The 24525-nt window shown below is 37.3% G+C and overlaps 1 protein-coding gene across 3 annotated transcripts in view; it reads right to left on the reverse strand.

Moving 5' to 3' along the window:
• Positions 1–24525, reverse strand: part of adgb (androglobin) — a 48098-nt gene that overhangs the window by 22198 nt on the left and 1375 nt on the right. For all 3 annotated transcript variants that reach the window (XM_051875668.1, XM_051875667.1, XM_051875669.1), the window contains exons 3-13: positions 24296–24385; positions 22744–22815; positions 22430–22627; positions 19458–19597; positions 18365–18454; positions 13601–13752; positions 7926–8014; positions 7131–7305; positions 6944–7031; positions 5097–5238; positions 194–236 (exon numbers count right to left, since the gene is read on the reverse strand). In XM_051875668.1, coding sequence (XP_051731628.1) covers positions 194–236; positions 5097–5238; positions 6944–7031; positions 7131–7305; positions 7926–8014; positions 13601–13752; positions 18365–18454; positions 19458–19597; positions 22430–22627; positions 22744–22815; positions 24296–24385 — 1279 coding nt within the window. The remainder of the gene's footprint in view (positions 1–193; positions 237–5096; positions 5239–6943; positions 7032–7130; positions 7306–7925; positions 8015–13600; positions 13753–18364; positions 18455–19457; positions 19598–22429; positions 22628–22743; positions 22816–24295; positions 24386–24525) is intronic.

Below are 24525 nucleotides of genomic sequence, written 5' to 3' on the forward strand. Positions count from 1 at the left end.
CATTTCTGGAGCATTTCTTCAAATTTTCATCGTAACTGCTAACTGAGATATGTAACACATATTGCCAAATGTAACTGGCTAATTTGAGCTTTACATACAATTATTTACATATATGGTACATTACAGTTTACGATAAGTGTTTGAGTGACAGTGTGGACTGTGCAGTGGCAATGCTTATGGAGACACGTCTTACCGTTGGCGATGCTGTCGTCCTTTTTCTTGTCCTCTGCTGTTACCTGGGGGAAAATGGGGGGATAAAAAGTGCACAGGGTGAGCAGGGAGAGACATGGCAGAGGAGGGCAGAGGAAAGCAGTGGAGACAGAGAACGTCCACATTCATCCAGTCAGCATGTGCTGAGCCCGTTTGGCTTCGAGAACACGATGAGAAATCCTCTAATCTGACATCTGGACTCGCACCAGAGAAGGTTTTCTCCTTCAATTAACTGCTCACAAGAGAGCGAATGCCATAAACATTAAGGGCACTAGGATGGTGACAGGATTAGGGGACATAGGTTTGATTAGCATGTCAGTCTTCACCCGCTAATTGAGACACCTTTTTGTAAAACTATTCAAATGTTCATTTTTTTTTACCCTTTAACTAACAGTGTGGTGCCATGGAAACAATCCAGCTGAAGGCCTTAGAAACTTCTCCAATGTGCTTTTTTTCCATGATTGAACCCAACCTCGTGTCACTTAGAAAGCCTTTTAAAGCCTGAGGAGTCGTCCGACTGTGCAATTTAAATGTGGAGGACAATTAGGGGCTCTCTCTATGCCACATCTAACGAACGACAGCACCAGTGATTCAGAGATAGACTGTGACTCACCACGGATCTGAGGTGAGGAGAAGGGGAAGAAAGGAATGCAGAGAAGAGAAGAGAAGAGAAGAGAAGAGAAGAGAAGAGAAGAGAAGAGAAGAGAAGAGAAGAGAAGAGAAGAGAAGAGAAGAGAAGAGAAGAGAATCAGTCTCTAGCGAAGTGTGTTTGTTTTTAATATGGCAGTAAACACCTCAGGGTGCATTCCACACATTACTGTGGTAAAACAGCTCCTGTTTATACCTAATTCAGCTTACAACATTATCAAAAACTCAATAATATGTCTAAATCATATCAGGTGACTTCACCACTCATTTCTCAGGGCATGATCCAATAGCTACTTAAAGGGTTAGTTCACCCAAAAATGAAAATTCTATCATTAATTACTCACCCTCATGTCGTTCCACACCCGTAAGACCTTCGTTCATCTTCGGAACACAAATTAAGATATTTTTGATGAAATCGGAGCGGTATATGACTCGTCCATAGACAGCAATTTAACCACCACTTTCAAGGTCCAGAAAGGTACTAAAGACATTATTAAAATAGTCCACGTGACTGCAGTGGTTCAAACTTAATTTTATGAAGCGATGAGAATACTTTTTGTGTGCAAAAACAAAACAAAAATAACTTTATTCAACTAAATCTTCTCTTATGTGTCATTCTTATACGCTGTTTATGTTCAGCGCTTCCATGTTCTACCTCAGAACGCCGGCTCAGTATTGGCAGAGGCTGTTCATGTGAGCAGCACAACGCATTCATGTGCTGCTGATGCAGGAGCCGGCCAATAATGAGTCAGCGTTCTGATGTACAACCCGAATTCCGGAAAACTTGGGACGTTTTTTAAATTTGATTAAAATGAAAACTAATAGACTTTCAAATCACATGAGTCAATATTTTATTCACAATAAAATATTCGTCTGGGCATCGAAGTTATGAGTTTCTGGAGTTTTGGTGTTGGTCCCATTCTTGCCTGATATAGGTTTCCAGCTACTGAAGAGTTTGTGGTCGTCTTCTGTTTAATGATGCACCAAATGTTCTCTATAGGTGAAAGATCTGGACTGCAGGCAGGCCAATTCAGTACCCGGACTCTTCTACGACTAAGCCATGCTGTTGTAATAGCTGCAGTATGTGGTTTTGCATTGTCCTGCTGAAATACACAAGGCCTTCCCTGAAATAGACATTGTCTGGAGGGGGGCATGTGTTGCTCTAAAACCTTTATATACCTTTCAGCATTCATAGTGCCTTCCAAAACATGCAAGCTGCCCATACCGTATGCACTTATGCACCCCCATACCGTCAGAGATGCTGGCTTTTGAACTGAACGCTAATGATATGCTGGAAGGTCTCCCTCCTCTTTAGCCCGGAGGACACGGCGTTCGTGATTTCCAACAAGAATGTCAAATTTGGATTCGCCTGACCATAGAACACTTTTCCACTTTGAAACAGTCCATTTTAAATGAGCCTTGGCCCACAGGACACAACAGCTCTTCTGGACCATGTTCACATATGGTTTCCTTTTTGCATGATAGAGCTTTAGTTGGCATCTGCAGATGGCACGGCGGATTGTGTTTACCGACAGTGGTTTCTGGAAGTATTCCTAGACCCATTTAGTAATGTCATTGACACAAGCATGCTGGGTGATGCAGTGCCGTCTGAGGGCCCGAAGACTACGGGCATCTAATAAAGGTCTTCGGCCTTGTCCCCGTGCCAACTTTTTTGAGACCTGTAGCAGGCATTAAATTTGAAATGAGCATCTAGTGGATAAAAGTGTTAAATTTCTCTGTTTAAACATTTGTTATGTTATCTATGTTCTATTGTGAGTAAAATATTGGCTCATGTGATTTGAAAGTCTTTTAGTTTTCATTTTATTCAAATTTAAAAAACGTCCCAACTTTTCCAGAATTCGTGTTATAGAGCCTGGAAGTGCTAAACACAAAATATTAAAACACAAATCAACATATTTGCATAGCATCACATTTGCTGTTCATTGGCTAGGTTCACAAAACAATTATGTTGATAGAACAGTCAATCTCTAAAACAGTTGCTGCTTTGGTCTTTTTGCCTATAAATAGAAAAGCCAAGTTGTAATAATTTACACAGTTGTATCTTATCTGATATGAATATTCATTATAACAGTATAGTGTTACTCAGATATCTGACTTTTGTTATTAGGGGAGTTCTGATATTGCTAGTGTCATTGGCACTGATAAGGCAATCACCTGTAACCATGGGCACCATCAGATTATTGAGCAAAATAGTGGAGCTGAAGCACAAAACAACGTATTTAGTTTGTATTGTAGTTTTACGCATCAGCCACTAGAGGGCCAAAAGTTACATAGTGTAGCTTTAAAGGGATAGTTCACTCAAAAATGTAAACTCTGTCATCGTTTACTCACTCTCATGTTTTCCTTCTTCTGTGGAACATAGAAAATTATATTTTGAGAAATGTCTCACTGTTTTTTTTGTCCATACAATGGATGTCAATGCAATCCAATGTTTGGTACCCAACTTTCCTCAAAAAATATTGTCTTTTGTGTTCTTCCGAAGAAAAAGTCATACAATTTTGGCACAACATGAGGGTGAGCACTGATGACAGACATTTTTGGGTGGCGAATCTCTTTATTGCCATCATTAACAGATTCAACAAATCAATCTGACTGGAACTTGTGAACTTGACAAACTGAGTGATTGAGCAAAATCTGACTGATTTTGTTCATGAATCACAACTTCTCTCATGAACGCTCTAAGGAGAGTTAAGGCCCATTCGCACTATAGACCTGTAAAAGTTGGACAGCGCGTCTCCGCTTCCTTCCACTGTAGAAAAATGTAGCCAAAATATCCTATTAACGGTCATTGCCATTTACATTGTTTGGAGCCCGAGTCTGCGCAGTAGTGATCCTGAGGTGAAGCCGTGGTATCAAGGTCCCACCCACACTCCCACTCCTGCAGACTCAAATTGCAAGCACAGAAGTCAATCGTGATGTTACACCCCATTTTTATAGCATCAAAAAACGTACTAAAACCAAACTTATTGGGAAAGAACACTTGAACATAAATCTGCCTGATAAGAACTACATAAAATAACAGAAACCATTTTTGGAAAAAAATTATTTATAATATAATTGGATTTTTTAGTTTGGCTCGTTTCCCATGGAGATTACATGGAGAGGGCGGGGTTTAAGATCTATACTGCAGCCAGCCACTAGGAGGCGATCGAAATGCTTTGGCTTCAGGTTTCAGGACTTGTGTGGCACACTTGGTTTGCACCATGGAAGACTAAGTTTTGTGTGAGAAAAAGACCAAAATTTATTCAACTGCATCAGGAGACTTTGAATAAGTGAACGTGAGTCATTGGACCTTTTTTTTTATACTTTCATGGTGTTTTTATTGTGATTTTACAGCTTGACAGCCCCGGATTTCATTCACTTTCATTATATGGAAAAGACCGGCCAGGATAAATAGTTGGAACGACTGTAAATAATGTAAGTAAAAAAAATGACATTGATGATTTTATTTTTGGGTAAACTATTACTGTAAGTGTACAGCAATCCTATTAGATCCCACAGGCACACACTTGGACAATTATCTTACAAACTACATGGAAGCTATCGGTCTCAGTCCGATCTGAGCTGACCCCCCTGTGAGACATCCACTCTGATGACTGACAGGCTAATTGTGCTGCTTTTTATATCATTGCGAGGACACGACCTGTCCTTTTATGTAACGAGGCACGCATGTTTTTACCATTCTCTTTCTTTCTCCATCTCTCTAATACTGGATTTGCCAGTGGCACTCTCTTGATTAGGGAGACAGGCAGAGTGACATTGGAGCTGGAAAAAGAGAGGCGTTAGAGGATGTCATAGCCTGTCTCGGCCTCCCGGCCACCAGTCGCACTATAGCCAGAGAGCAGAACATTTTGATGCACACTGCTTGTACAGATGGCATAAACTGAAACACACTGCCAGAATGCTGTGCATCAACAGTGCAACCCCTGGAGTACAGTCAAACCCTCGACTGAATCTGTTCAGAGAGACCAGTCACCATTCATACGACATACACTACTATTTAAAAGTTTGGGGTCAGTAAGATTTGAAAGACATTTATAGTTTAATTAGCAAGGATGCATTAAATTGATCAAAAATGACAGTAAAGACATTTATAATGTTACAAAACCTTTCTATTTCAAATAAATGCCTTTTCTTTTTCTCAAACTTTTAAACCGTAGTGCACATCACATATTACTTGCGATTTAAGACCACGTATCCATTTCCCTCAGGCCTACCTGAGTGGTTTCAGTGATGTCCAGTGTATTAAGGCTGCTCTGGGTGATGTCATTTCGAGTGTGGTCACCTTCACTATCATCCATTTCAGAAAAGGAGGAGAGATTAGAGTTATAGCCACGCCTCTTTAAACCTCCCTGCTCCCTAAAAACAGACACACAAATAAAAAAATTAATAAAAAACATAATTATTTTGTTGTTATCTGAAAAAAATGTAAAGCAAAACCACCCATTTCTGAGGTTAAACACACATTTCTTATGCTCTAAAGAGTTTCAGATGACTGAATATTGTCTTGTGCTCGAGAGCAGCACAATGAGAACCACAGTCTCTGTCCCTGTCTGACTCTCCCACACAGCCAATTACTGCTTTTAGCACACTAATGTACTCACATGTGCAACTGAAGAAAAAGTACCTGGAATTATAACAAAGCTCATATTCAGACACTCTAAATAATTCATGCCTGGTGGGTTGCAGCTATGTCATTGCTTCAGTTATGACATGACAGACCAAAACTTTTCCATTAGGTTCAGGTTTCCCACTGATGTATCTAAGAAATTGTGTATTATCAATTGATTAATATGAAAAAGCAAAGTACTCATTACCACAGGGCCTATAAAGAAATGTACATGTACAGTACATACAATGCACTTGTGTACATGTACAGTGTTAAGTAGTAGCCTCACTACAAATGTCCGGCATTTTCTGTTGGGCATCATTAGCTCTTTTAGAATCATAGCTAGTGATGCCTGATTTGCAAATAGATATTTTGAGTCAGTTTCAGTAAGATTTGATTCAGTCTAGACAAGAAATAATGTTTTCTCACTCTGTAAAACAGTAATTCAAAACAGAACAAAAAGAGCATTTAGTGGGACATTTGTATTTATTGTCAGAAATTAGTGGTTATGTTTTACGTTTTTTGTGGGATAAATCAAAAAATGGTTAGGGACGTAAAAAAGGAAAGTTCACCAAAAAATGAAAATTCTATAATCATGTCATTCCAAAACCTGTTCGACTTTCTTTCTTTTATGCGCCACAGATGAGGAATTTTGGAAAAAATTGGTAACCCAACAGATTTGATTCCCATTGACTTTCACTGTATTGCCATAAAAAATAAAAATAAAATAAAAACTCTTTTATGTTCCACAGAAGTCAGAATACAGGTCATACAGGTTTGAAACAACATGAGGCTGAGTAAATGATGAAATTCATTTTCATTTTTAGGTGAAATATTCCTTTAAGCTTCACCACACACACACACACACACACACACACACACACACACACACACACACACACACACACACACACACACACAGGTTTGTTTTGCTATCAAAGTGAGGACATTCCATAGGTAATGGTTTTTATACTGTACAAACTGTACATTCTATCCCCCTACACTACCCCTACCCCTAAACCTACCCATCACAGAAAACATTCTGCATTTTTACATTTTTAATAAAACATTGTTTAGTATGTTTTTAAAGCTATTTTAAACATGAGGACTCATGAAATGTTCTCATATTTCATGTTTACGTCGTAATACCAGTGTAATACCTATAATATTATACAAATTTGTGTCCTCATAAATCACAAAAACGTTCCTAGCTGTCGTCCCCTGATGATGCCTACATTAAATTCTGGACACTATATCTGGAAATGCATCCTATCATTTGCCAGCAATAAAGAAGGTCTTTATTAAGTTAAACACCTGCATGTGCAGCTTGTAAACGATTCTGTACTGCAAGTAAATACATTAGTGACTTTCTCTAGTTTTGAGGTTAGCTTGGCTATTTCCCTGTAATGTAATTGGTAGCTTAGTTTGCAGTACACACACATACACAGAGCTTACATGTCATGTGCAGCCATAGTCATGAGTTTAAAGTTGATGAAGGGGCTGGAAACCTCAATGAACTGCTCTGGCTTCTGAACAGTGGGTTCTAAAGGGCATAAACATCAGTTTGTCCAAACCTAAGCAATTATCATAATAATTACATGAGAAATTAAATCACATGTACACATAAAAACACACGTGTTACCCTTGGGCTCATCTGTGATGTTAGTCTGCTTGCGGGGGCGGATGAGTTTCCATTGAGGAACTGGGGGTTCCTTGGGAGGGGCCACCAGGGGGCAGTCTCGAGTGCAGGTGAGCAGCACAGGGTGACTGAAGAGCTGAGAGAGCCCATACTGCCTCAGACTCTCAGACGAATCAGCCTGAAGAACACACCCACCATGATCATAGATTATAGAAGAAAACTTAATAGCAGATTAGACAGCCAGCACTAATCCAAACAGAGCCAAATATTGCTTGAGACTAAGATAGAGTGAGGGAGAGTACCATTTGGGGCAGGTTTTACATTAATGAGCTTTAGGTAAGTGTGCGCAGTGGAGTAATATCAAACAAGCTGGGTAAGAATATTGGTCTAAAGCTAATAAAGCAAGAGTACTGCCGCGTGTCATATCACATGGGTGACCCCATTCTCATGCTATACAATGATATTGCTATGATACTGTTTATTATATTATATTATATTATATTATATTATCGTTTCAAGGATGGGGTTAGTCAGATTTTTTTATGTTTTTGGATGAAATGCTCATCAAGGCTGCATTTATTTGATCAAAAATACAGCTGAATTTTCAGCAGTCATAACTCCAGTCTTCAGTGTCACATGATACTTCAAAAATCATTCTAATATGCTGATTTGGTGTAATAAATAATAAAATGTTTTCATGATTCTCTGATGAATAAAAAACATTTATTTAAAAAAAACTTACTGAACCCAAACTTTTGAATGGTAGTTTATAGTACAGATTGAAAAACATGTGCTTACCATCCTTGTAAGCACTGAGGTCCTTTTCTCCAGCAGGTGCAAGGGCTGGTAACTGGCACACACTGCCATCTGAGGAATAGGACCAGTGGCTAAATCAGAAAGAAGAAAGAGTGTGAAGAAGACTAAAAGAATTATACATGAAAGGAAATGTCATTTTTAGGCCCTCAAAATCTAAGCTGAACTTTTTTTCCGTTGTCAGACTTCCGTCTCTTTAATACTTAAAGCATAATCAAATGAATGGAGCGCAGCCTTGAATAAGAGGAAGAAAGAACAAGTGGATAGATCAAGGCGTGAGTTTCAAAGACAAAGGCATGAACAGCGGAGAGGGCACTGAAATCTGTCAAGCCATATTTTCCTAATTCACACAGCACACAAACTTCCAGTGTAGAGGAAGGAACAGAGGCACTGTGTTATTAGTGTTTGATCCTCATCTCCCAAGGCCATCTCTAAGCTCTTATCAGGCTATCAGTGCCTTGCCCTAATTGTCTTGTTAGCAATATACTGTATATATACATAGTTCTGTCATGAAACTCTAGATGACGCAGGCTGATGGGTCTTAACGCAAGCTGATGATTAGCGTTAACTACTGGCACAAGCTGATTGGTCCATGTCACATCTGCAGCCAATTACCTTGTTGCTCACACATTTAAATAGCTGGTTACATTTACTATGGCAGTTTGCAACGCGCTTCAGAGTTCCTCTAAAACCCTCCACCTTCCCCAGCTCCACCTGTATAGATCTGCTATTAGGGTTATTGATATATGCTATTTGTGCAGCAGCAGTATGTCTTACTCGCAGCAGCGTATCAATGTATGTATTGGCAGTAGCAAGTTCCTGTACTTGCTCTGCAGCAGCAGCAATAATCTACAACAACAGCAATAATCTACAGCAGCGTAGATGCCGCCAAGACCAAATACATTAACAACGTCATAACCATTACCATGCTAACAATCTTCCAAGAGTTGTCATGATATAAATATATATGACCGTGAACAGCAACAGAAGTTACATTATTACGCCATTAGATGGCGGCAAAGACCGTCTTTATGAGTGTGTCAGTTAGTAGCAAAGACTTTTACATTGAAAAGACTAAATTGTTGTGAACACGGAACAAGACGCAACTGACAAATACTTTGACTAACGCTGTCAGTCATGGAAAACCCCTTAACTGTTAAAAGGACAAAATAATACATCGGACATTTAAACAGATTGTTTATCATGAACATAGGACTGACCTGAAGGAAAATGCTAAATCTGAATGCAGGTAATAAACCCGCTCACTCGATCTTTTTCTCACAATACTCTTCTACACAATACAGAAAGCTTCAATGAACAATATCAATTGAGAAAATACAGTTTACGTTGGTAAGAATGGTTGCTATGCTAAGGGTGTTGTGTAGTGATACACAGAACCGTTGGGTGAAGCGGTCATAGCAGTGTTTTATCGTGAATTAAACACAGCTATTGACCAATCAGAATCAAGGACAGGAACCGTTTTATATATGTGTATATATTTAGAGAGAGTGAGAGAGAAATTTTGTAAGAACAAAAATTGTCATTTTTGTAATTTTAATTTTAGACTGCCCCACCTTGATCTTCTTGACTATATTCAACAATTATAATCAAATGCTATAATTTTGACAATCCAATAACAATAAAAATATGAATAAAAATATTATTCATAAGTATACATTTATTTATAAACTAATTCGAATTGCCAAAAAAATTATATTTAGCTGTGTCCCACCATTTATGAACAACCCTGTCGTTCAAGTTATTGGATATTTTCTTAATTTTCTTTGAATTTATCGATAATTACGAACCAACTTTTGAGCCCAAACTGGCTAGACCCCACAAAGTGAACTTTTTTAACTTGGGAAAGAAGAATTATGTTTAGGCTTGTTCAAAATGCGATAACAGGGAAGCAAACCTCGGAGAAAATAGAAAATAAAATGGTGCATATAATATTGGCAAAATATATAAAATAAAATAAAAGGTTGACAATCCACATTTTCTAAAGGTTAAGCACCACCTTTTACAATTTGTTAAAAAAAAAAAATTACTTCAAGAGTTGCTGGACCTATTTTGTGTCCTATTCATGGAAAGTGCCATAAATAGAATGAACAGCGATCATGTGTGTATGTTTCAATAAGAGATTCGCCTTTAGGCACTGAAGATCTAGGCCACGGTGCCAAAGTGATATATGTCAAAGCATGTTATAATTTCCAGCCCATTAATTAGTATCAAACACCCAGAGGGAGTGAGAGGATAACAGAGGGGATGGATTCATTATATGGATTAAAGGACCCTATAGATAAGAGGACAGAGCAAACGAAGAATGTTTGCAAAGGATAACGAGAGAGAGAGTGAATTTCAGCAGCAAACATTGCATTATCCCAGTGTAATCTGAACCACTCACTTACAGAAGCCAATTATCCAAAACGGTCTATCTGAACAGCAAACCATTAGCCTCAATAGACTCATCAAATTGTTAGTCTCCATAGACCTGTCGGAAATCCATGTTTACAAGCATACTGACAATTACACCTCCTTATCGCAACAGCACTGAGCTTTTCAAAGCAGGTCGGTGTAAAATTGATGCATATTGTGTATGTGTGAGTGTGTGCATGCATCTTTGCTCTCCTTGCATATTTCAGGCATAAACTGCACAGTGACAGAATTGACAGTGCTCGCCCGAGGCCATGCCATATAATTCAATTCAGATCACACTACCTGAGAGAAAAAACACTGGCGCTCTGTTCACAGTCTGACACAAACACTCATACAGATTAACACTGCTGCACACTTCTTCAGTGCAAACACAAATACAGTTATGCACACACAAACATGTGCCCAATCACAGAAAGGGGTTGTTTTATTTATTCATGCTCATGATACACATCTGGCAGTGAAGGCTGTGGCACTGACTCCATAATGCATGAACCTGCAGAAGAAGTGATGCATGGAGACGGAAGAGGGTGCTACCTGAAGACGAGCGGTCAGAGGGGGCAGACTGATACTTATGGGTCATTTTACCCATAATGCCTCGCTAAACAGATCACCATCCCTATATGGAGAGCTCAATGACATATTGGCTGCAAATTATTAATATGTGTTTTCAGAGAGCATATAAGGAGTTTCTGTATGAAAATCAAATATTCAACTACATTTTTCAGAGTGAATAATGTATGGTGAGGAGAGAGGGGAAAAGTACCATGTATGAAAATGTGCATATATATATATATATATATATATATGCACAAGTACAAGACAAAAAAACAAACAAAAAAAAACTGACTTTGATTTGGATGGATAACCGCCTTGGGCTAAATGGTCCTTCTGTCTTTTTTCTTCCTCTTAGCAGACTCTTACAAGAAAAACAGAACATTTTATGTCCAAACCTTGAATATGGCAATAGCAGTTTTGTTTGTTTTTTTGTACTGACATATTTAATATTAAAACTATTCAAGTCGAGTGGGAAATATCAAAATACAGAAGGACTACAGAGGGTCCTACACTTTCAGATCAAAGATTTTCCATGAACTTTCCATGACTTTTGAATCCTTTTATGATGACTGAATAAGGATTTTCAAAAACTCATTTTATAAAGATAGCACTCACAAAAAGTAATTTCTAGTCGAAAAAAATAATTTGAGCATTACCAGAAACTTATATTGACTATAGCAATATCCATGACTTTTTAGGATACTAAAAATTTCCATAACCTTCCATGACACTCACAAAGAGTAACCTCTAGCCGAATAAATAATTTGAGCATTACTAGAAAAATTTATATTAACTATAGCAATTTACATGTCTTTTTAAGACATTATACATTATCATTACTTTAAGATATAATACATTTCCATGACTTTTTCCAAGACACTCATAAAGAGTACTTTCTAGCCAAATAAATAATTTGAGCATTACCAGAAAAATGACTTTTTCAGGCCCTGAAAATCATGCATTTAAAATACCATAATATTAAATCATCAATATTTTATGAATTTTCCAAGAAGAGACTATAAAATTTAAATTTGTATATCTGCTAAAGCAGAGGTCTTCAACCCTGCTCCTGGGGATCTACTGTCCTGGAGAGTTTAACTCCAACCCTGAACCTGCTAATCAAGCTCTTCAGGACCACTTGAAAATCACATCAGTATGAAATTCACATGTGCTGAAGCAGGTTGGATATAAACTTGGGCAGCGTTGAGGCTACTAAAGGGTTAATTCTGTCAAATTTTAGGAGTGCACTAGCACGGAGATGACCTCAAAGGTTTGAAATCAAACATTTTCATGAGGTCTTCCACTCTCAACAGTTCTATAGTGGTAACCACATGGCTTCAGATTGATCATGTGAGGCCTTAGGATTTCAAGCGCTAAATAGCTATTAATATCCATGTGCTCAATAAATACTGCCATTGTACAAAAGGTTACCACTATGCCACTAAACCTCTACACTGCAACATTTAGAATGAAAATCTTGTGAATTTACAATTATTATCATAATTATGGTTTTCATTAGCCTCTCGTTAAAGCGCGTAAGCAGACCATCTACGGGACAAGCCAGATTCCACCAAAGCATTTTTATCTTTATGCACACAATAATAATCTTTTACAATGTAATCCTTTTATTTTTAATATTTGGCATGTTTGTGTGCTGCTGCGCATCCCTGTGTGTGTGTAATAAGCAGAGTGTATGCGTGCTGTGCACCCGCCTATAGGCGCATATTATTAACGTGCTCTTTAAATAACAAAAAAATATTGCGCCATTGACTTTAGACCAGGTTTCAGTTGATCAATGGCGCAGTCTATTTCAGTTGCCTCAAAATAGCAATGCGCCAACAATGCGCCTGAACACACCTCGTTTTCAGACCAGCACGCCCATGGGCACACAAATAGGCACAAATGCATTTGCTATTTAAACAACGTGGCCCAGAACGTAAAAATGATAACTGCGTCGGGCTGAAACTAGCAAAAAACACTTGCACATTTAATTTAGGCTTTTACTCACAACAAAACCTGAATGACACACAACAACAAACCTTTTCCGGAAGCTCAAACATGCTGCGTAACACACAAGAATGAACCTCACTGGTTATGCAGCACGTTTGAGCTTCCAGAAGAGGTTTGTTCTTGTGCGTTATTCATGTTCGGTTGAGCATCTGCTTATGTTCGCTGATCGATGTTTACATTTGAGTAAAAGCCTAAATTAAATCTGTTCATCAGCGTCTCTTCAGAAAATTGCTAGATTCATATGGATTAGTTTTACGATCTCTTTTTGAAGCATCAAAGTGGTCGTTGCAAAGCCAGTCAATGGACAGACAGACATCTCTCATATTTCATCCAAAAGATCTGCATTTGTGTTTCGAAGATGAATGACAGTCTTACGAGTTTGGAACGATATGAGGGCGAGTAATTAATGACAGAATTTTCATTTCGGGGTGAACTATCCCTTTAATCGTTTACACTGTAAAACTTAAATTACTTTAAATTTTAAATCACGATTTTTAAGTTCCATTAGAATACTCTTAAAGAAAGAGCCATTTGCATAGCAGGTATCTTGCCATATCGATTCTCTCATTTATTCTCTCTGCCGGTGTCTTTTAATCAGACATGTCACATGCTGTTAAGGGATAAATGACTGTGATGTGTGTGTGTGTGTGGAACGGTACCTCTGCACTTAAGTACTGTGGGAGATTCACTCTTGATCTCGTTCACATTAGAATCTGTAGTCGTGCTCTTCTCCTCTGAGCTCTCTTCATCCAACTGGAATTGAGGAATATTGGTCCTCAGAAATTCCCAAATTTTCCCTGTATACCAGGATCTAGGAACAACATTAACACATGGATGATTAGTATCAAATGGTTTGATCTCCATCTCTTAATTAGGGTTTTACTGTGAACTTATTTAATAATCTCAATTGATTAAGCCTGGGAAAAACAAAAGACTTGAATCAATTTAATGGCCAGTCACAGGGTCAATGGATGAAACTAATAAAGCTGAACAAACAAAGCCTCTGGTCTTTCAACAAATCAATAAACAGCAATTAAAGAAAGGCGAGCAATGCTCAATTAACTGGTACAGGGACCACTACAGCTTGGATACAGGTCTAAACCGATAAAAACAAATGCAAACAACACACTCTCTTGCTTGTATTCAACTTGAGTCTTTAACCTTCAACAAACACTACCTTTCAAAAGTTATTTTTTAATGTTTTTTGAAAGAAGTCTATTTTGCTCACCAAGGCTGTACTTATTAAAATAACTGTTTTATATTTTAATATATTCTTAAAACTATTATATATTTATATTTCAGCAGCCTTTACTCCAGCCTTCATTGTCACATGAGCCATCAGAAATCATTCTAATATGCTGACTGGTGCTCAAGTAACATTTTAGGATTATTTGATGAATATACAGTTCAACAGGACAGCATTTATTTCAATCTATTTGTAACACCGTAAATGTCTTTACTGTCACTTTTGGTCAATTTAATGTGTCCTTGCTGAATAAAAGTATTTCTTTCTATTCAAAATCTTAATGACCCCAAACTGCTGAATGGTCATGTATATCCCTGGTAATCTTTGAAAAGTTTCTTTTCACTTGTTACCACGTTTTCTAATTTCATGCAGAAAAGCTGTCAAATTGTTTTGCCATCATGTGCTACATGATTTTCTTGGACTCGCTTGGCTTTGTGATGTTCTGGTAAACATGTGAGCTGTTGGAGTGAGATATGACTCCAAGATCCTGCAGGGCAGCAACATGAAGTAAATGACCTCAGGAGACCCTACTTTGATACACACACTAGCCAAGCCTTGGAAAAAAAAAAAAAAATGATAGCACTCTAGAAGATTTGACAGCAAGACGTGTGCTCTCATCTCACAGCAAATTATTTCTCCAAAATACAAGCGTACGCTCTCCGAAAATGTGTATACTAGTCTCTTGAGGAGTCTCTGAAACACGGAAACTCATCAGAGCGTAAATTACAAGACACCATGCCGTGTTTCCCAAAACAGAGCAGATATGCTGAGGAAGTGACAACAAACTAAAGAGACAGAGTCAAACACTAGAGAAGAGAAAGTTACACGCTAATTTCAAAACAACAACATTCCTGCAGTAACTCGATAAAGCCTGAACAACAGTGAAGGCCAGCCATTTGTTTGCAGAACAACAGCACAGTGTCTGCAGCCCATTTCCTCCTAATAAGGGTGGCATCTGTGCACACTGAGGAAAAGAAGGACATTCTGTGGATCGCAGAGCACAGCTTAATGAAGCTTGTTAGCACATACCACAGACATCAAGACAAAGCTAAAGGCAGAGAGAATGGATTAATAACAATAAAACTTAACTAAAAGCTCTCAAAAAAAAAAAGAGTGTTGAAAAATTGCAAATTTAATCCAATTTAAGTCACAATGTACAGAAGTAGCGACAGGTCTTTTCTTCCATATCTTTGAAAAAGAAAAAAAAATGTACTTTGGGTACTTGGTTCTGTCCATCGGTTGTGGATTGGATGGTGGCAGAACGGAATGCGAGACAAAAAATGTTCAAGTCCTTTTTTTTTTTTTTTGAAAAAAAAAAGAAGAAAAAAAATTAAACATATACATGGATGAATCGTTCACAATTAGATTAACAACATGCATTTATAAAACAGATAAACTGCTTGTCCTATGTAGGGTCATGGGGATGCTGAAACCTATAAAAAAAATTAAATAAAAAAATGAGTTAAGAACAGAAAAATACTTAAGTATTTATAAAGCATATCTAAACTGTGATCTAATTGTTACACTGTGTACTAACCTTAACTGGCAATCACTCTGTAAAGCGATAAAGATGTACAGACCATATAATCTTAAAAAAAGAAACCTGAGCCACATTTAATCTAGTAATCAGGCATCACAACTGCCAAAGGGCCATTCCTAACTGTGCAATTAATATGTAACTAGAAAAATAATTCTTTAACTTGCATAATTTAAATAATTAGCATATTAGCCAATAAATGATAATTAATTTATTCTGACTTTTGACTAATACCCCACAGCATTTGAAAACTTTAGGAAGGTACAGTATGTAACATGTACATTAAAGGGTTAGTTCACCCAAAAATGAAAATTCTGTAATTTATTACTCACCCTCATGTCGTTTTACACCCGTAAGACCTTCGTTCATCTTCGGAACACAAATTAAGATATTTTTGATAAAATCCGATGGCTCAGTGAGGCTGCATTGACAGCAAGTTAATTTACACTTTCAGTACCCAGAAAGCTACTAAAGACATATTTAAAACAGTTCATGTGACTACAGTGGTTCAACCTTAATGTTATGAAGTGACGAGAATACTTTTTGTGCAAAAAAAACAAAATAACGACTTCATTCAACAATTTCCAGTGATGGGCGATTCCGAAACACTGCTTCATTAAGCTTCTAAATTTCAATGGTTCACCACTGGGGGGCGATGATCTCTGTGAACTAGTGATGGGCAGAGCAAGGCTTCGTGAAACACTGAAACAGTTGAAGCAAATGAGCGGAATTGTGTCAAGGCTTCAAAACAATCCGTCACCCGTCTCCACGGTGACACTTAGTGGTCACTTGCACGTGTTGATCTGAAATAACCTTGACAACGATTCAGACAAGCGTTGATGAATTATAACGTACATGTTGTTTGTGCCAAACAAGGAAGTATGTGGGGGAGTGGATAGTGTTCTCAACTGGTTCGAATCCTGGTCAGAACAGTGTTTTGCTATTAAAAACTCATGCAAATAAACACCTTTTACAAACCCACTGCAAATGTTTTATTGAAAGTAAAATCTATAAATCATATAATAAGATTGAATATCAAGTGTATGTATAAAATGCCTTCTTTTATCAATTTTCAGTGCTTGTTTTGTTTGTTCCATGGATGGCTCAGGCTAAACAGGCCAATAAGAGACTATTAAAGGATTAGTCCACTTTGACATAAAAACTTCCTGATAATTTACTCACCCCCATAACATCCAAGATGTCCATGTCCTTCTTTTTTCAGTTGAAAAGAAATTAATGTTTTTGATGAAAACATTCCAGGATTATTCTCCTTATAGTGGACTTCAATTGGCCCCAAACGGTTGAAGGTCAAAATTACAGTTTTAGTGCAGCTTCAAAGGGCTTTAAACGATACCAGATGAGGAGTAAGTGTCTTATCTAGAGAAACAATCGGTCATTTTCTAAAAAAAAAAAAATAAATAATATACATTTTAACCATAGACGCTCGTCTTGATCTAGCCCTCTTCTTCTTCTCTATTAGAATTCCGGCAGTGTAGACGCTGCTAAGTATATTACTGCCCTCCAAAGGTCAAAGTTTGAACTAATTGTAATATACTTGCACTAGCATATTGTATATGACAATTTAGTTCAAACTTTGACCTGTGGTGGGCAGTAATACACTTAGCAGCGTCTACACTGCCGGAATTCTAATAAAGAAGAAGAGGAGAAGCTAGTTCAAGACGAGCATCTATGGTTAAAACGTATATAATTTTTTTTTCTTTTTTTTGAAAATGACCGATCATTTCGCTAGATAAGACTTTTATTCCTCGTCTGGTATCGTTTAAAGCCCTTTGAAGCTGCATTGAAACTGTAATTTTGACCTTCAACCGTTTGGGGCCAATTGAAGTCCACTATGAGGAGAATAATCCTGAAATGTTTTCATCAAAAACCTTAATTTCTTTTCGACTGAAGAAAGAAGGACATGGACATCTTGGATGACATGGGGGTGAGTAAATTATCAGGAAATTTTTATTTGAAAGTGGACTAATCCTTTAACTACTATTGTTCTTTTTAATTATAGACCTATTAATGTCTAGTTAAAACGTCTAAATGTATAAAACTGATCAGAGATCAGGTATAACCTATAGACTTGATTCATGGGTTCACAGAGATCATCGCCACCCAGTGGTGAACCATTGAAATTTCGAAACGTTTTGAAACACTTATGACGTAACAATGCCTTGTTTACTGAAATCATGTGACTTTGGCAGCTTGATACATGTTCTGAACCACTGATTCGAAACAAAAGATTCGTAAAGCTTCAAAGCTTCATGAAGCAGTGTTTTGAAATCGCCCATCACTAGAAATTGAATAAAGTCGTTGTTTTGTTTTTTTGCCGCACAAAAAGTATTCTCATCGTTTCATAACATTAAGGTTGAACCACTGTAGTCACATGAACTTTTTTAAATATGTCTTTAGTACCTTTCTGGGCACTTGAAAGTGTAAATTATCTTGCTGTCAATGCAGCCTCACTGAGCGATCTAATTTTATCAAAAATATCTTAATTTGTGTTCCAAAGATGAATGAAGGTCTTATGGGTGTGGAACAACATGACGGTGAATAATTAATGACATAATTTTCATTTTTGGGTGAACTAACCCTTTAAGATTTTTAAGAGGAAGTGTTTGAAGAGAGCCTCACTTTAAAGGAATGATCTCTGGTATCCAGCCGGTGAGACAGTGGATGACTGTAAAATCTCTAAATTCTCTCCCAGAGCCTGAGACTGAAACACTGGAGAAAGAAAACAATATCACCATTACACAACAACAGTTTACTTGTTAGCCAGACAGCCCTACAATACATACAAATAGGTGTGGGTACATCCTAAAATACCAGAAAAAAAACAATGGTTCTCCTTTCAATAAAGACTGCATGAATATGCATACTCAGTTCCAGTTCCACTGTGTCATATCAGACGTTGATCTGTGCATGTCTATGTGTGTGTGTGTGTGTGACCTCTTGCTCTCTTTCTCTGAAGAAACCAGATGGCTGATGCTCTAATTGTGCCTCACGGGATGCTGTATTCAACCAATCCGGCAGCTATTAATTAACTGCACGATTTCACTGTTCATCTTCACGCAAAAAACCATTCCATCATTATCACTGCCACACAAGAGCACAAGCACACTTCAAACAGGATGTACAGTGGCTTCAGGTGAGTCACGACTGTGATCACTATAGTGCCAAAACTTGGCAGTAATGAATTCTACAGCATGTATAAGTGGTAATTGGGAACTGACATCTGGAAAGCACACTATTGTGCTTTTTGTTTCCTGAACATTTTATTTAGAACCATGAATGATTAACTGGCTCAGAGACGGCTCACTTCCTAAGCTAGATTAAACATTTACACCATGAAAAAAATGAGTCTACTCTTTCATTCTTCTGGGATGCACAAAACCAAATTTCTGGGAATAATGTACTTGCTCCTTTGCATGCAATGCATGGAGACTGCCATTTCAAAAAGGATGCTGAAGCATCATCAAAATATCATAAAAGTGGCCCATTTTATCCAAGCTTTCTGTTATGATCAGACTGAAACTTATGTCGTTACTCACTAATAAACCTCCACTGCAGTGAGCTATTCTAGTGTCAAGTCACGTAAGCTGAAGTCGAGAACCTGGTCAGTCAGATTTGTGAATGAATCATCAAGAGACTGGTTTTGTGAACTAATTCAACCAATTATTTGACAATTCAAATGCTTATTGCTTGGATTATGTTTAAAAATACTCACTCAGTACTGGCCACCTTTAGTATGCCCTTAGCCAACAGCATAGGCCAAAGCTCTGATTGGTTCGTAGTAGCAGGAAGCAGCAGGTTATCATCCTTGTCAAATGGTAACATGTCATCAACAGTAATCTTCCTCCAATTTCCCTAAAAAGCAGAAAACAATTCTTATAAAAAGTACATTCATTATCATTATTGAGATAAATATCTCCGTAAAATTCAGCATCCAAAACCGTTTTTGTGTGCTGCAAAAAGTTTTCATATAATAATGGCACATTCCATCTTAATAGGCTATTAATAGTCAGATTTGTGTGGCTCAAAATTTGCTAACATTAATTCACTCGTGGATGTGCTGTATATAAATATACCAAGTAATAAAAAATTCAGTCTTTAATGATCTTCTCACCATCAAACACATCTTAGTTAATACAAACAAAACCAAAGGTGCATCAATCAGAAGCCAGATGAGCCTTTAAAGCCTGTGGTTCATTAGTGTGTATTTTGTACACAGTAGCGTAAAATGCTGTGATAAACATCATTAATTCTAATGGAGTTATATTAAAGAGAGTGATCTTAGAAGATCAGTCAGCAACAAAATAACTAATGCCCAGCACATAGGCCTTATCTAAAATGCTCTTGTACCTGAGAGAGCGCTACTTTACTATTCTTTGATATCACCTTTCAAACAAATCACTGTTACCAGCGTGCAGGTCAGTTTTTGCTCATTTAGTAACAGGAGCCATTAAGGTAAAAAATTGTTTCTCAGTTGCCCGTGTCCAGAGGATAGAACAGTCTGACAGTCACGGCTCTACCAACTCTCTCGGCTCCCTGATAAGCATTGTGTTCTCACTTAATCACTGCCTAAAGGACACAGTGTCCTTCTAGCATTAGAATGTGTACAAATTCTACAATAGGTGTTGAGCAGCACGACACGTTGTGTACATTTTAATGCTATAGCATACAGTTGCATGAAAAAGTATGGGAACCACTTGCAGAATCTGTGAAAATGTGAATAATTTTAACAAAATAAGAGAGATCATACAAAATGCATGTTATTTTTTTATTTAGTACTGTCCTGAGTAAGATATTTTACATAAAAGATGTTTACATATAGTCCACAAGACAAAAAAAAAAAAAATAGCTGAATTTATTAAAATAACCCTGTTCAAACATTTGTGAACCACTGGTTCTTAACACTGTGTGTGGTTACCTGGATGATCTACGATCTACTTTTTTTGTTTTGTGATGGTTGTTCATGAGTCCCTTGTTTGTTCTAAGCAGTTAAACTGCCCAATGTTCTTCAGAAAAATCCTCCAGGTCCTCCGGATTCTTCAGTTTTCAAGGATTTTTTGCATATTTGAACCCTTTCCAGCAGTGACTGTATGATTTTGAGATCCATCTTTTCACACTGAGGACAACTGAGGGACTCAAACATGACTATTAAAAAAGGTTAAAAAATGCACTGATGCTCCAGAAGGAAACACTATCCCTGCGTCCCAATGTCCATACTATCCATCCTAAATGGTATGTGAGATTAAAATAAGTGTGTCCCAAAGCATAGTATGTTGAAAAGAGTATGCCAAAAGTCCCCGGATGGTCTACTATTTCCGGTAGATTTTCGAAGTGTGGATCTGTGCACAATATAAAAGCTAATATTGCCCACAACCCATTGCGCTTTGGATGAGGATTCAGTTCAGAACTACAAACACAAGTAAAAAGTGTTAAAAAACTACAAAACATGGTGGATATGCGCGACCGACGCTGAGAGGTTTGAGTGACTAACAATCAGTTCAACCTGATAGAAAATATTTATTTAATGTTATCCATGTTAAATTTCATCTGCAATACCAATGTGGACTTTTATAAAGATCCGATTGGCCATTAACTTTTAAATGTATCATTATGCATTAATTTGAGGAGAGTTCTCCACATGAAAGACTCGCGACTGCAGATCAATGTGGTACTGCATTTCTCTCCGATATAGTAGGAAATTAGCTAAATGAAATGTGGAGGATGTAAGATGATTGACAGGCCAGTTTACGGTGACAGGACGCGACAGAGAACAAAGACGCAATTGTATGACGTGATAGTATGTCCCAAAGCTTGTCAACTCTTTTGCTACACACTCAAAAGTATGTACTTTTTGTTTACAGAAAGAGTACATACTTTTAGGGCATAGTATAAGTAGGCGAATTGGGACGCAGCAAATGCATTAAGAGCCGGGAGGTGAAAACTTTTTTTAGAATTTGAAGATCAAGGTAAATTGTACTTAATGTGTCTTCCAGGAAACATGCAAGTATCTTCTGTTGCTTCCGAATCATCTTCATCCTGTTCAAAAGTTTTCACCACCAGGCTTTTAATGCATCATAATGCTTTTAATTTCCTTCTGGAGCAACAAAAAACAGTCGTAGATCATCCAGGTAACCACACACAGTATTAAGAATCAATGGTTCCCAAACTTTTGAATGGGGTTATTTTAATAAATTCAGCTATTATTTTGTCTTGTGGACTATATGTAAACATCTTTTATGTAAAATATCTTACTCATGACAGTACTAAATAAAAAATAACATGCATTTTGTATGATCTCTATTATTTTTGTTAAAATTATTCACATTTTCACAGATTCTGCAAGTGGTTCCCATACTTTTTCATGCAACTGTATTTAGCAATTTTGTGTATTACCATGCAGAACCTCTTATTCATTAAAGATCCTTTTGTGAAAAAAAAAATCATGTGGTTTCGAAATAACATGAGGGTGAGTTTATGATTTTTTGCTGAACTATTCCTTTAGTTATTCCAGTTTTTTTTCAATGAAGAACATAACTTTCAGTTTTCATTGAATTTTTGTTACAAAACTGTTCTAGTTATTCAACCACAAAAGGGACACAAAGCTGAAAGGAAATGCATTGAATGTAGTTCACAACAGGTTTTCAATAAAAACATTTAATATGGTGTCTATACTCAACCTGAACTTACCATCCAGTAGAGTTTAATGACATACTTCCCATAGGCATTATAGAGAGGCATGTGATCCTTCTCTGCTTTACAAAGGGAGTAGATGTGTTCCCAGGGTCTCCAAAGGTTGGGAACCATTTCCGTGGAGACGGCCTTGTCATCTCCTGTGTTGCAGACTTTCCACAGAATGTAGAACTCACTAATGACCCATCGAATAAGCTGTGAAATCGACGCGCAGGGCGAGGAGTGACCCAGTGTAAGTTAATGCCAACTAAACTAATCATTCTTTGTTCTAATCAGTAACGCAAGCCATCCGAAGTGATTTATTGACTCACCTCACTTGAGAGTAAATGCTCATTTGCTGAGGTGAGGTCAAAGGCAGATTTATTGTCCACCACAACAGGAGTCTGTTTTAAAGGGCAAGATACATTAAATGGATCAAAAGTGACAGTAAAGACTTTTACATTGTTACGAAAAAAAAAAATCCACATCATATTTTTTCACAATTATTAAGCAACATAACTATTTTCAACATTCAAAATAATAAGAAGCACCAAAACATGATATTAGAATGATTTTTAAAAGAATATTCAACACTGAAGACTGGAGTCATGCACAGTATAAAAAAAAAATCAAATAAATGCAGCCTTGGTGACTTCTTTCAAAAACATAAAAAACAACTCGACCCCAAACTCTGTGATTATTTGAGATTGCACCATAAAACATCTAAATCTAACTGACCAATGATTATTGAAAGTGATTATACAGTAGTTTTGCTCACTAGGTCTATTATAAATACTAAAATTTAGACAACAGTTCTGTCTGGTTCTCGAATCTGATTGGCTGATAGCCGTGTGATATTTTAGTGATAACAGCACTCCTACCTTTTCACTGTTTGCATCACTCCGCTTGAAGCGACTGTCATGGCGGCTGAGCAAATTTTTGCGAATACTACACTTGTTGTACCACGAACTGTAGTTTTAGGAGTTTACACTGTTCCGCTTCACGTCGTGGCTGCATTACCACCTCGGGTGCGCATTATTTTCGAAGAATTCCTTACGTTATTTACACACTTGTGCCGTCAAACTGTTGTACAAATGCAATATCACACCCGTAGCCATGTGATATTGCTCATTTGTCTCACTAGAAAAATGTCTCAAATGTTTTCTTCCCATTACTATCACAGATCATATTGACCCTCTGAGGGACATGAATCCATGAATATTTGATAATCTTCTGTAAATGGACTTTTAATCACATGTAAATTGAAGGCTCTTAGTATCACTCACATACTTGTAGAGAAGAATCACAGCAATCATCTTTTTATCCCAATTGTTGCCATGGAAATGACAACAGAGCTGACCTTCATTCGTTCTCTCAATTATATATTAAATACAGCTAGTCAGATGGCAAAAATAATTGGTTTTAGAGCTCTAGTGCCTAGCCTTGTCTGCCTTGTGATTTTGCTGCTTGTTGTGACATTTTAGCATCCCATGACTTGCCTAGACTCATCAAAATGGAGGAATAATTGTGAAATGTTCAGCTGGGCATGAGGTAATTTAATCACAACCCAAACTCATATGAAATATGCATAAACAGAATTAAACTCGTCATTGAAGATAAGATTGGATTTTCATAAAAAACATGCAATTAAAGAGCAAACTGAACACAAACACGTGTTTGTTGGTCATGTACTTCATATTGTACTCAAACAATCTCAAAGCAAGTACACTTGAAAAGTAGCTAACAAAAATTCTTTATGTCAAAACTAAAAACAAAAAAAACAAAGTCTGTTTAACTTTACATACCCAGGTTCATGCAGTTTTATCAAGTTTGTTGGACCTGCCAGTGATGTAATCACTTCTATAGCGGATGATAAACTCTTACCTTATCAAGTATGTACTCTGAAGGACGTTTCCAAGTGTGTAATCTCAAGGAGGCAGGAAGTTCAACCTTCCCTTCTGGATCATCAAAGAGCTGTTGACAATGTTGTTACATAAAAGGCTCAGTATGGTTTTAGATTTGCAATCAAATGGGGGAGGAAAAAAATACACAACAGAATAAAAGAAATTAAAAAACACTGATTAAAAGTGCATGGTGCCAGCCACTCTGACTCA

Source organism: Ctenopharyngodon idella, chromosome 20, assembly GCF_019924925.1.
Source record: "Ctenopharyngodon idella isolate HZGC_01 chromosome 20, HZGC01, whole genome shotgun sequence".
In the NCBI taxonomy this organism is placed as follows: domain Eukaryota; kingdom Metazoa; phylum Chordata; class Actinopteri; order Cypriniformes; family Xenocyprididae; genus Ctenopharyngodon; species Ctenopharyngodon idella.